The 14,351-nt window shown below is 35.5% G+C and overlaps 1 protein-coding gene across 2 annotated transcripts in view; it reads right to left on the reverse strand.

Moving 5' to 3' along the window:
• Positions 1-2,594: 2,594 nt before the first annotated feature.
• LOC131042238 (UDP-glucuronic acid decarboxylase 2) overlaps positions 2,595-14,351 on the reverse strand; it is a 65,344-nt gene continuing 53,587 nt past the window's right edge. For both annotated transcript variants that reach the window (XM_057975565.2, XM_059216928.1), the window contains exons 4-7: positions 10,491-10,574; positions 10,273-10,347; positions 3,228-3,320; positions 2,595-3,130 (exon numbers count right to left, since the gene is read on the reverse strand). In XM_057975565.2, coding sequence (XP_057831548.1) covers positions 2,933-3,130; positions 3,228-3,320; positions 10,273-10,347; positions 10,491-10,574 — 450 coding nt within the window. In that variant the 3' untranslated portion in view covers positions 2,595-2,932. The remainder of the gene's footprint in view (positions 3,131-3,227; positions 3,321-10,272; positions 10,348-10,490; positions 10,575-14,351) is intronic.

Raw genomic sequence — 14,351 nt, forward strand, 5'->3', positions numbered from 1 at the left:
GTTAGATATTATTTGTACAACTTATCTATATCTTGTAGTATCTTGTTACTCCATGCATTTGTATAATTTATTTTATTTCAAAAAAAAAAAATCACATTTTCATTGTTCTATTTGTTTAAGTCCTTTGGGCCTCATAGCGGGGCGGTACAATATGCATCACTTATCCCTAGATTTGCATCATTTTTAAGCCTACTTTTCATAAACCTAGATTATATTTGCATGTGTGGAACTATCCTAACTCAATTACATAATCGCATGTTTGTTTAAGATTCAAATTCACATTCTCCACAATTGACCATGTCACTAGCCATTGTAAGCTAACATTGCACGCTTTAGTGATTTGTGGACTTGGTTATTGTATTTAAAGACAGCAATTCATTCATTTGGAAGTATATATATATATATATATATATATATATATATATATATATATATATATATATATATATATATATATATATATATATATATATTGATTCGCAAAGGGAATTAAAAAAAATAGCACATAGTCATACCATTTATCATAACATGCCATCCTAGGTCTATCGCATGCTTTCTTGGTATCCTCAAACCTTTCACTTAATGTCATAAAGTCAATCCATTAGGGTTTTGACCAAGAAAAACATGATCCTCATAATTCATTCATGTGTCAAAGGTGTTTGTAAGCATTGCTAGTCCTTCCAAGACTTTAGACATTAAAAAAATAAGGCAAGAGATATTCAACATTCCATGAATTGTAAGATCGCTTATGTGATCTATATTCAAACACTTTCACATATTGGATCAAGATTGCACTCTTTGAGATCATCTTCACACTTGCATTTAATTTATGTAGTTTTGTATAACCAATTCCAACTCATTAATCTAGTTAATTGATTGCTACTTGGTTGCATTTATTTACTCCCCCTAGATTATTTTATGTAGTGTTTTTCCCTTTGCAAATGTAAATAACAAGATTGTTATATAAAGAAATGGGATTGATGAATTAATAAGAAAATTCTTCTAATGAAAAAAAAATGTGAATGCATAAATTAAAATATATTAATTTTGAGAAAATAATTTTTCTCAACCTTCAAATTTTAAAATCCTAATTTTTAAAATATAATGATTGAATTGTTAAAAACTTAATTTGTAATCTTTAATTTTTTTAACTCTAAATTTAAATTAAACAAACTATTAACAAACCCTAATTTTATTAATCTTAATTTTGCAAACCTTAATGTTGAATAAATAGTTCCACTTTTTAAGTACTAATTTTAGAAATAAAAAACTTCAAATTTAAACGCAAATTTTAGTCAATAGTATTTATCTAAACCCTAATTCTGTAAACCTTAGAATTTTCAATATGGAATTCAAAACCATTTAAGTGACTTGAGTAAATTAAGTCTATTATAAAGGACATAAGGTTTGAGTAAATTATATGATCAATTGGATTAGAAATAGAGAGTTATTAGTAAGTTGTACTCTAACAATGCAATTATATATTTTTAAGAATGTCAAGATTTGAAATTTCATTGAAAATAAGTGTGGAAGTTGTAAAATGTTGTTTAGTGATGTGGATAAATAATTTGTATAATATAATAATTTTTTATTAAAAATAGAGTTTAGCAAAAAATATCTATCTTATCAAATTTATAAATTCAAGAAAAACAATTATTAAATAATCTTTTTAAACAAATTATAAACAACAATAAAATTTATTTACATTAAAAAGGATAAAAATATTAATTAAAAATTAAAATAATTAATTGCAACCACCACTCATGACATGGATTAATAAGCTGCACTTGCGAGGTAGAACATAACAAACAACATCAACATAAAATAATGTCAACTCTGATCTACAATGTATCACAGCTACTTGGAATACAAATCCATATCTGAAATTATGAAACCTGAAAACACCAGAGTAATCCTAACTGTGAAGGAAACCAAGGCACACAGCTGCATGGAAGTCAATTAGGGAAGTCTGTTCACCAGATCATCTTAACAGGAAAGCATACAAAAGCAAGCTCAACGAATTCCATTTCAATTGGGAACAAGTTCAACATAAAACAACCTTTATAGACAGCATAATGCATTCGATCCAATTTACTTGCATGCAGTCCAGTACATCAATTTGTCAATCATAAATGGCATTTTGGGATACAAGCTTTCATAAGCTTTGCACAACTTTTCAGTTTTCTTCAGGATAAAATTTTATGATTATAAAATTCTGAGAAATCGTTAGTTATTCAAGTTTTGCTTTACCCTTGAGCTTTGAAACGAACGAGTTCAAATGTTTTTGTAACCCAGGTTATCTTCAGGTTGCATCAGGCTTAGGCATATGAATCAAACCATAACTGTTAGATGTAGCATTCACATATACAATAAAAACTCATTGAAAGATTCAGTCTAAAGATCACAAATTGTGATGAAAGCCTTAATGTGAACATGACAAGCATTCTTGTTTCTAGCAAGATAAGCTGACAATGACTTGCCCTGATTGTGCCGGCTATATTCATCATAAATATAACCTTGTAAAATGATGAATAAAATGCCACATAATCAACAAAAGAGGGGAACTGGGCAAAATTCACATATAATGCCATCTCTGGAAAGAAGCTTATTAGCTGAACAGCCTAAACTTCAATAAAAAAATATATAGTGTGAAATTTACATGAATTGTTTTCTGGACTCTGTATTACATGTGTTCGGGCATTTCTGTCACTAGAAATGCCATCTGAGGCCCTATTTTCAGTGGAAAATTGTATCTTTCTAAGAGAAACATCGAAGCAGTATTCTGGAATAATAGAAAAAATTTCCATCATGCCTCATAATTGGCACTTGACTTTGCTCTACATGCAACTTTTTCAATACTCTTTTAACATTGAATATGTAAAGGCATAAAAAAAAATAGATATCTAAAATTTGAAAGGTACCGTTTTCTAATCTATCTTTTTTGGTCATCAAAAATTCGTTTTCTAAAATCTTCCACCATTAAGGGTAGCCCTTCCCTCAAAGAAACTTTCGGTTCCCACTTCAATAGATCCTTTGCTTTGGTAATGTCTGGCTTTCTTTTGTGTGGATCATCAGCTGTGTTTTCTTTAAACTCTATCTGTGCACTAGGATTTATCGTTTCTTTTACAACCTGCCAAAGGTAAAACATCAGTTAGATAAAAGAAAGAATTAAATCTGAGAATTATAATTGTAAAATGTGAAACCAAACCTAAGTTAAATGCACAAACCTCGGCAAGCTCCAACATAGTGAATTCTCCAGGATTGCCAAGATTGAATGGTCCAACATGATTGCTCTCCATTAGTCGTATCAGACCTTCAACCTGCTCATTCAATAATATGTTATGAAGAAAGTTAAGTGTGGAAATGGTATAACTCTAGACTCTAGTTAAAATATCATTTTTATCAACATGCCGTATGTGTAAATGTTTTCAATTTTCTATTCAATGTGCAAGATATATAATGTTATTGTATCTTTCATGTAATTGCCAATTCACTATATAATAAATCTGACTATTATATGGTATGTTGCAGATGGATAAAGAGCATTAATAAATTTCGATGATCTTCCAACATTCACCGATCTATATATATACATGCAAATAAAGGAGATCAAGCAATACCTTGACCGGTCATGTCTATTAGACATGACCGATCAAGATATTACTTGATCGTGCCTCTTCAAACCATAATCGTGTTAACCGATACCAATCGGTGTGTATGCAATTAACAAATAAAACCGATACCACTCGGTATTCTGTGCATTATGATTTGTAACCGATGTTAATCGGTAGTTAGGCATCGGTTAAGAACCCGATGTTAATCGGGATTTATATGCAAGGGTGTATATATATAAATCGAAGAATACGATCACAGCAAGATCGTATATATGTGAAGATCTACATAAGTTTGAGTTATCATGCATATGATTATTTATATAAGAAAAACCGAAAATAACATATCAAAGAGTAATTATAATAATTATCCGACAAAGGAATGATAACTGAAGTCTTATCATAGTCTATCGATGAGATAGATGATTGAATGAGAGACTTCATTTATCTCTCATTCAATCATTTATCTTGTCGAGGCTATCATTTATCAACACTCCCTCTTAGCTAGGGAAGATAAATGAAAGACAACATATCTAGCATCACATTTCTCATGATGGTTAGTATTCCTTACGTAGTCTTATAATCTTACTCTCTAGGGGATCATATCACCTAGACATGTGACATGAAGTATCATCAATCATATGATACAAGAAATCACATCACCTAAGCATGTGACATGAAGTATCACCTAAACGCGTGATACAAAAGTTCATCACATCAACTTGTGATGACAAGATATCACCTAAGCACGTGATATTAGTATTGACTAAACACGCAATACTTTAAGAATAAGCACATGAGAATAGTTAAATTCTCAACTTATCCAAGTTGTAGTATGTGCACTAACATTTTATCCAAATGTTTTACCACAACACAATCATGGCACATCCATGGCATACCAAAGATCCAACATGATAACTGGTTTGAACATCATAAGATCGTCACCTTATAATGTCTACATACAAGTGTTCATTATCTGAGAGATCCTCACCTCTTAGACATGAACACAGGGGGTTAAACCCCATACAAGTCCTAACATGACAAAGAAGTTTACACATAAAACATCTTAATAAGTATAGGAGTACAAAGCAAATTAAATTTCAATCATACCAAGACTTTTTCTGAAGTGCTCAACTTTCACCCTTGAAAGTGGTTTGGTAAGAATATCTGCTGTCTAATCTCCTGTACAAATGTATTTCAACTGGATCACATTCCTGTCTGCCATGTCTCGTACAAAATGATATGGAATCTCAATATGTTTGGATCTATCATGAAACACTGGATTCACTGAAAGTTTTATACAACTTTGGTTGTCGCAATGAATAACTGTAGGCTTCATTGGTTCACCGAATAACCCCACAAGCAGCTTCCTAAGCCATACTGCCTCTCGAGCAGCCATGGAGGCTGCAATGTACTCGGCCTCAGTGGAACTTTGTGCTACCGATGACTATTTTCTGCTGATTCAGGATATCATGGCTGAACCTAAACTGAAACAACATCCTAAGGTGCTTTTCCTGTCAGTTACACTTCCAGCTCAATTTGAATCTCTGAATCCGTGTAAATCTAGTTCAACTCTCTCATATTTGAGACAAAGTTTTAGGGTACCTTGTAGATATCTCATGATATGTTTTACTGCTACCAGGTGTTTCTCCTTTGGTTCATACATAAACTGAGCCCAATCTCAATCTTTGAATCCGTGTAAATCTAGTTCAACTCTCTCATATTTGAAACCAAGTTTTAGGGTACCTTGTAGATATCTCATGATATGTTTTACTGCTACCAGGTGTTTCTCCTTTGGTTCACACATAAACTGACTCAAGGCATTAACTGCACATCAGATATTTGGTCTCGTATTTACAAGATACATCAGGGACCCAATCATTTGCCTGTATAGAGTAGGATCTGAGGGTTGTAATTCTGCTGCTGCTTCCTTAAGTTTATGAAGGTTTGTTTCCATTGGAGAGGTCATGGGTCTGCAGTTTAGCATTCCAAATCTCTTCAAAACGTCCAAGGTATATTTACCCTGGTTTAGTATAATGCCATCAGAATTTTGCCATACTTCCAAACCTAGGAACTAATGAAGGAGTCCCAAGTCCTTCATGCCAAATTCTTTAGCAAGGTCTTTCTTACACTAATCTATGAGGTGATCTTTTCCTGTGATTAACAAATCATCAACATATAAAATTAATATCAACATATCACCTTTGTCTTGCTTATAGTAGAGATTTGGATCTACATCATTCTTTGAGAAGCCTAGCCCTGAGAGATAAGTGTCAATCCTTTCATACCAGGCCCTGGGAGCCTGTTTGAGCCCATAAAGAGCTTTCTTGAGTTTACATACATGAGATTCTACATCATGAATCTCAAACCCTTCAGGTTGCTCTAGGTATACTTCTTGTGCAATCTCTCCATTAAGAAATGTTGACTTTACATCCATCTGATGTACTTTCCATCCTTTTGCTGCTGCAATGGCTAAGACTGTTCTTACTGAGGTATATATGGCTACAGGTGCAAAGGTTTCTTCATAGTCAAATCCTTCCTTTTGTGAGAACCCTCTGGCTACAAATCTAGCCTTGTGTTTCTCAATGCTGCCATCTGCAGCATGTTTGATTTTGAAGAGCCATTTGGAGGTGACAACAGATTTTCCAGCTAGCCTAGGAACAATCTCCCAAACATCATTTTTCATAATGGACTTGTATTCCTCAGACATGGCATTCTTCCATACTTGATGTTTAAGTGCATCTGATACATTAGTAGGTTCAGATTTTGAAAGATCATTGATGAGGGCAACGTAGTTGGTAAGTTTGTTAGGCCTTTTGCTTTCTCTGAAGGGGCAGCATACTTCTGAGCTTCTTCTATAGTTTTGGTGGCCCATAGTGGTCTTTTCTTGAAATTTTCTCTAGGTGGGTTTTGAGTTTCACCTTCATTTTCCTCAAGACTCTCCCTCTAAAGCTCAGGAGTTGGGTCTTCATCTATGCTAGGGGTAGGGATATAGGCTTCAGGTTCTATTGAGCTTTGGGCTCTTTTGAAAGCTAAGTCTTCTTCAAAGATTACATCCCTACTTAGTTCAATATTCCTCTCACCAGGTATATAGATTGTGTAGCCCTTGGAGGTTTCACTATATCCTACAAGTATTCCCCTTTTTCCAGAAGGCTCTAATTTTAATCTTTTCTCCTTACGTACATGAATATAGACAGGGCACCCAAATATCCTAAGGTAGCTGATATCTGGCTTTGTTTAGTAAAGACTTCCTCAGGGGTTTTATCTTCAAGATGGGAGTGAGGACATCTATTTTGTATATATACAACAGTGCTGATTGCTTCTACCCAAAGATTGGTATTTAGATTCTGATCAAGAATCATGGCTTTGGTAGCTTCTACAATTGTCCTATTTTTTCTCTCAGCTACCCCATTTTGTTGAGAATTATAAGGTATAGTAAGCTCCCTCTTAATCCCAGCATTTTTACAAAAAATCTTTAAACAAATCTGAGGTGTATTCCCCCCCATTGTCAGTTCTTAAGGTTTTAATTTTATTTCCTGAGTAGTTTTTTGTTAGTGATTTAAATTCCTTAAACCTATTAAGGATCTCTTCTGATTCTTTACATTTCAGAAAGTAGATCCAAGTTTTCCTAGAGTAGTCATCAACAAATATTACATAATACAAAAATCCCCCTAAAGAAGGTACGGACATAGGTCCACATACATCAGAATGAACTAACTCTAAAACTTTGCTTGTTTTCCTAGTACTATTTTAAAAAACACCCTTAGTATTTTTACCTAGGGCACATCCCTTGCATGCCCCTGAATGATATTGCTTTAACTTAGGTAGACCTGTGACAAGGTTTCCCATTGATGATAAAGCTCTAAAATTCAGGTGACCTAGTCTTCTATGCCAAACTTCATTAGCATCTGTAGCTTCATGGATTAGGGCTAGGTTGGGCTCTGTGCACAGCTCATACAAGTAGCCTTGTCTTTGACCAATGGTTTTAGCTTTCTTGATAGATGAATTCTTTGGCCAAGCCAACACTCTGTTGTCCATGAAGGTCACTCTATACCCATTATCCTCTAGTGCTGATATAGAGACTAGATCTCTCTTGATGCCTGGGACATATAGTACTCCTTTAAGTTGCAATGATACGCCTGACTTTAGTTTGATGGTGCAGGTTTCAACTCCTCTGACTGGATGTGTGGAGTCATCTCCGATAGTCACTTCCTCATCATTCTCCTCTATCATGGAGTCTAGCACTTCTCTAAACCCTGTAATGTGTCTAGATGAGCCACTGTCGATCACCCAGGAGTTAACCTTGTTTGATGTTGGGTTTGTAAGTGCTGAGTAGAGTACATACTTCTCGAAGTCATCTTCCCCTTTAGATTTTCCTGCTTTGGCAAATGTGGCTTGTTGGTTGGCTCTTTCCGGACCTTTGGCAACATAGTGTCTGTATTTGTCACATCTGTAACATTGGATATGAGAGAGATCCTTCTAGGAGATATTCTTGCCTTGACGACCTTTCTTTTTCCTAAATTGTTTCTTCTTGCTTTTCTTATTGGATTTTGTATTTAGGACTTGGAGATCTTCATCTATATTCTTTTGTTTGATCCCTTTCTTATTTAACCTTGATTCTTCTTGGAGACAGTCTGCCCTTAACCTTTCAAACTTTGGAAATTTAGCCCTTGCACTGATGCCTTGGACAAATGTTTCCCATATACTAGGCAACCCATCTAGAGCAATGAGTGTTAATTATTTGCTTTGGATCTCATATCCAAGGGTTGCTAGCTCATCCCTTAGGGCTGATATCCGCATGAAGTAGGCATTGACTGTCTCCCCTTTGAACATAGCTATATGATTTATTTCTCTCTTTAAAGCCAAGGTTCTACTTGCATTGGATATCTCGAATGCATCTTCAAGTGCTTTGAACATGTTGTAGGCCGTTTCATGTTTCCTTATGATAGGCATAATATTATTCCTCATGCCATCAACTATGATTTTGATGGCCTTTTCATTTCCCTCTATCCATGTCGCTTTGTCAGGTTCAGTCTCAGGTTCTGTGGTTTCAGCTTTTACAAATGATTCAACTTTATTTCTCTTAGAATCATCTTGATTCTGAACTTCCATGTTGAGAAATCGTCGCCTCCTCCGAGTCTATCTTCGAATCTGATAGTGCTTGCCATTTGGAGAAATGTGATGTTGGATATATTCTTGGCTTGAATTTAACACAAAAATTGAAAAGTCACAGGTTCGATTTTAACCTGGCTCTGATACCATGTAAATGTTTTCAATTTTCTATTCAATGAGCAAGATATATAATGTTATTGTATCTTTCATGTAATTGTCAATTCACTATATAATAAATCTGATTATTATATGGTATGTTGCAGATGGAGAAAGAGCAGTAATAAATTTCGATGATCTTCCAACATTCACCGATCGATATATATACATGCAAGAGGCGCGATCAAGCAATACCTTGACTGGTCATGTCTATTAGACATGACCGATCAAGATATTACTTGATCGCGCCTCTTCAAACCATAATCGTGTTAACCGATACCAATCGGTGTGTATGCAATTAACAAATAAAACCGATACCACTCGGTATTCTGTGCATTACAATTTGTAACCGATGTTAATCGGTAGTTAGGCATCGGTTAAGAACCCGATGTTAATCGGGATTTATATGCAAGGGTGTATATATATAAATCGAAGAATACGATCACAGCAAGATCGTATATATGTGAATATCTACATAAGTTTGAGTTATCATGCATATGATTATTGATATAAGAAAAACCGAAAATAACATATCGAAGAGTAATTATAATAATCATCAGACAAAAGAATGATAACTGAAGTCTTATCATAGTCTATCGATGAGATAAATGATTGAATGAGGGATTGATCACAGCAAGATCGTATATATGTGAATATCTACATAAGTTTGAGTTATCATGCATATGATTATTGATATAAGAAAAACCGAAAATAAAATATCGAAGAGTAATTATAATAATCATCAGACAAAGGAATGATAACTGAAGTCTTATCATAGTCTATCGATGAGATAGATGATTGAATGAGAGACTTCATTTATCTCTCATTCAATCATTTATCTTACCGAGGCTATCATGTATAACAGCATATGAAACAGCATATGAATAACATTCATTAAAACATCTGTCTATATAGTCCAAAATCAAACTACAAGATAAATAACAGTTTAAAATTTTAAATGTTCCATGTCATTAAATATAATGGAAACAGATAAATTTAAGTAATAAGTTATCATACTGTGGCCATCTAATTGTAATATAACTAGGCCTGCCTGGATATGGAAGAATAAATCAGTCATTGCCAACAAAAATCTTAACGGAAAAAACTATAACCTTTAGGGACAATGGTGATCTGGCATTTATCCCAAACAAAAGACCTCAGTTTCATCGTGTCTATTACCCAGCTAAATGATAAGTTCAAATCTGAGCAGCAGGAACCCCTTTCCTATCAAATGAAAGTTCCCTGGTTCTTTTCTAAATAAAAGGGTGTATATGTTAGGTCCCTTACATAAATCAAAAACATGTTCTAGTGCCAGGATTTGAGCTGTACAAGAGATAAAACATTTAGAACTCTTACTGATTTAAATAGAAAACACAATTGCACTGGAACATACCAAATCAGAAACATACTGAAAGCTCCGTGTTTGTTTACCATCACCATAAACGCTCAAAGGCTCCTTGCGCAGTGCCTGTGCAGCAAAGGAAAAAAGGCATCGTGCATATTTGATCAACAAATATAGAATTGCCAGTCTATCCTTATCATAAGAATGTTGTAAATGCTCATAAAAAATTAATTTAGGATCCGGTTAAACATTTTTCCTGAGAAACCAACCTGAGCAACAAAGTTGCTAACAACACGACCATCATCAATGCACATTCTGGGTCCATATGTGTTAAATATACGTGCAATACGCACCTACAAAACCCATGTTCAACATTTAATCACAGTTTATCATAAGTTAGAAATAAATTATGTTTATAACTACACTCTTATTCTTTCTCTTATTTGATTTTCTACAGAATCTCAGCCATCTTAATTGCCTCAAAACTATTTCAAAACAGGAAAAAACACAAGCTGGATAGAATGACTAAGAAATTATAATATAAAAAAAGTGCCTCAAAATGAGAACAGTCAATACAAACATATATATATCATCCATTTTCTGGCGTCTGACTCAAAATCTAAACACAACATATTGGTTCAAAAAATCTTAAAACAGATTATGAACTCAGGATTGAAAGCAACAATCTTTCCAACAAAGCGATGATGGAAAAGAAAATGAATTAGTATTGAGGGTACAGTATTTCCTTCCCTAAATTAAGATGGTATTCAATCAGCAAATCAAAGCAAGGCAAATTAGGTGCAAATTAATTCAAAGTAAGATATTCTTCAGCTTCTTTCGCCTAGGGTTTATACTCTTGCAAAAGGGGTGTTTTTCATATCACTCTTGTAGGAGGCCTCCAAAGAGAAATAGATTGTCCCATTGCATTAAAAAGAGTTACATTAACTAGAATAGGCTTTTTTTACGCCCCCATCAAGCACCATGAAGTCAATCTTGTGTATATTTACTTGTCAGATTTGAATTTGTATTTTGTAGGCAGCTCAATTTTTGGAGCAGCTGGACCCAAAACAGACCTCACCATTACATCTGAAAAGCATCAAAACTTATGAGTCAACATTAATTTTCTCCAGCTTGGAGCAATTTGCAAAAAGACAAAAATTAGCCCCAGGGACACAAGTTGAGGCTATATGGTTCGTCTAATCACTTGCACAGAGCTTGTGCTGACATGCAGGGTTAAATTTTTGGTGTCATGCATTATTTTTTCTGTGCTTTTTGCTTTGTTATTTTTTGGTTAAATTTTTTTTTTTAAAAAGCAATTTTTTTATTAGGCTACCCCTAAGGGGTCTACAATATAGTAGGGGTAACATGCCCCAACAAGGGTGGCAAGCCTTGCCCAATACTTGAAACTACCTAGTAGATTATGTCATAGTGGCCATAGCTCAAAACATGGCAATAGCAGTCCAAACATCTCAGTAACCATTGTTCAACTATCACCTAGTCATTAGATCAACACCTCCTTCAACTTTGCTACTCATTCACACTAATATGGACACATTGTGGATTAAGCAATGTAATCACATGACATGCATTGTGATTCCACCTCCTCCTAATGACACTACAAAATTAAAAAATGCTTCACCAAGGGCTTTAAATGATTCTTAAGAATAGGACATCTTGTGGGATGAGTAGTGTAGTCACATAACATGCACTGAAATTCCACCTTCATCTATTGCTTCTACTAAGTTCAAAGACGCTTCAAGGAGGGCTCCCAGTGACTCTTCATGGCAAGACATCTTGTGTGATGAACACGGTAGCTACATTACCTACAATGAGATTCCACACCCATACACTACTTCTAGGCACATGTTGTACATCACTTTCCACATGGTCTTAAGTGGTCATCCTCTTCAATTAGGCCTAGGACTCTTGATTCAATCTTGGCACCAATCATCACCAACATGGAGACCTGTTGTGACATTTTCACACATCGCCCCATTGCAAATGGGGCCCCCCTACTTTTTAGGCCCTCTCGGTCTTTTGGTTTTGGTTTGTTGGATTTTTTCATGGTAGTCTCTTCAGTCTCCCTCGTTTGCAAGTTTTGGGGGTTAATTTGATCAAGTTTGCAGCTCGTTTGAGCAAATTTGGCCAAGTCTAGAGCATGTTTTGTCTGTTTTAGGGTTTCATCCTTCAAACTTGGATTTGAGGCCTTTCCTTTTGGGTTTTGGAAAAACTAAGCGTTGCATTGTAATCAAGACCCTTTAAGGAACCCGCCAATGAAATTTGAGCGAATTTTGAGCAACTTTCTATTTTTAGGAAGTTACTATTTTTTAGGGATTTCACTGCCTCCCGGATTGGTCTAATTTTACCAAAAATCAAACTTACTATTTTTAGCAGTTTCCATTTTTAGTAAGTTTCTACTTTTAGTGTCTTTGCGTCCTATTTTGCCCTAATCCTAGCATTTTGAAACACTTTCTATTTTGGGCAGGTTCTTCACAGGCAGACACTGAAGACTGAGAATTCCTGAACATTTCTAAATCTGGAAAATTCGAAAAAGCAAGCTAAGTGGTCAAAAAATGGCTAATTATGGACACCCATTCCAGAAGTGGAAAGCATCAAAAATATTCTGTCTGGCAAAGCACTTCAATTCCAAATATGGCATCTTGAATCCAAAAATAGTCAAAGAATGGCTAAGTCTGGATGAAACACCAAGTAAAAATCCATCACCAGAGCATTGCATCCAAATACATGGGGATGCCAAATTTATGTGCTGGAAGAATTCCTCCACAAAACACCTTCCTGCAGGTGCATGAAACGGCGCCCAAGGAGAAGCTAGAGCACTCAAGGAAGGGGGTACTAGAAAGCACATCAAAATCACACCTTCCTACAGGTGCATGAAATGACGCCTAAGGAGAAGCTAGAGCGCTCAATGAAGGGGGTATTGGAAGGCACATCAAAATCACACCTTCCTACAAGTGCATGAAATGGTGCCCAAGGAGAAGCTGGAGCACTCAAGGAAGGGGGTACTAGAAGGCACATCAAAATCGCGCCTTCCTGCAGGTGCATGAAATGGCGCCCAAGAAGAAGTTGGAGCGCTCAAGGAAGGGGGTACTGGAAGGCACATCAAAATCGCACCTTCCAGTAGGTGCATGAAATAGTGCCCAAGGAGAAGCTGGAACGCTCAAGGAAGGGGGTACTGGAAGGCACATCAAAATCACACCTTCCTACAAGTGCACAGATGGGCCCCATCATGCCAAATTAGCGCCCAAGATGGTTGTGAAGCGCCAAAATGAAGGGGGGAAGGAAAAGGAATTTCCTTCCAAGTGGAAAATTCCTTCACAACATGAATTCCACGCCAGGATGAATTGAAGATGAAAAAAATTTCCAAGGCAAGGTTTGAATCAAGGATGAACTGAACAAGAAAATTCCCCCTGGGAAAAATTTTGAAAAATTCATTTTCAGGCATCAAAATTCATCCAAATTTCAAAATGATGATAGATTTGGATTCATGAGAGAATTTCCTCTCCTGGACCCCGGAACTAAAAATTGGAAAATCCCTAAAAAATAGGAGATGTTGAAAATTGATGAAAAATCTCCTCTAGAACAAGGAGAATTCAAAACTTCAAGAAAATGCTTCCTAGATAAAGTTTTCTCTCTCCAGGGACTTTCGCTCTCCAAGGGTTTCTCACCAAGTCGCAGCCAGGTCAGCGCATGATAAATTAATGGAGCATCTTTTGCATGCAACCATCACATTTAAGGCATTATGGCAGATTCCTTCTGCATGCAGTCGTTGCATGTGGAGATGATGGTGCATTTATAGCATGATGGGGCAATTTTTTGCATGGAGGAATATTCATTGCATGTTGGGCAAATTTAGTGGGAAATGGTGCATTTATTGCATTATGATTACCAATTGTAATAGGCTGGAATTAATTGTATAGGGGCATAATGGGCATTAATTGTTGATTCCCACCTTGTTGCATCATGTGTGGGGAATCTTTTAGGGGAAAACCCTAATTAGGGTTTTGCATGTAGCCAAGGCATGAAGCCTATATAAAGGGGTGAACCCCCTCATTTGTAAAAGAGGGAAACTTGTATGAAATTGTGGCGATAAGTTTTGAGATAATAACAGT

Source organism: Cryptomeria japonica, chromosome 1 (genome assembly GCF_030272615.1).
Source record: "Cryptomeria japonica chromosome 1, Sugi_1.0, whole genome shotgun sequence".
Lineage (NCBI taxonomy): Eukaryota > Viridiplantae > Streptophyta > Pinopsida > Cupressales > Cupressaceae > Cryptomeria > Cryptomeria japonica.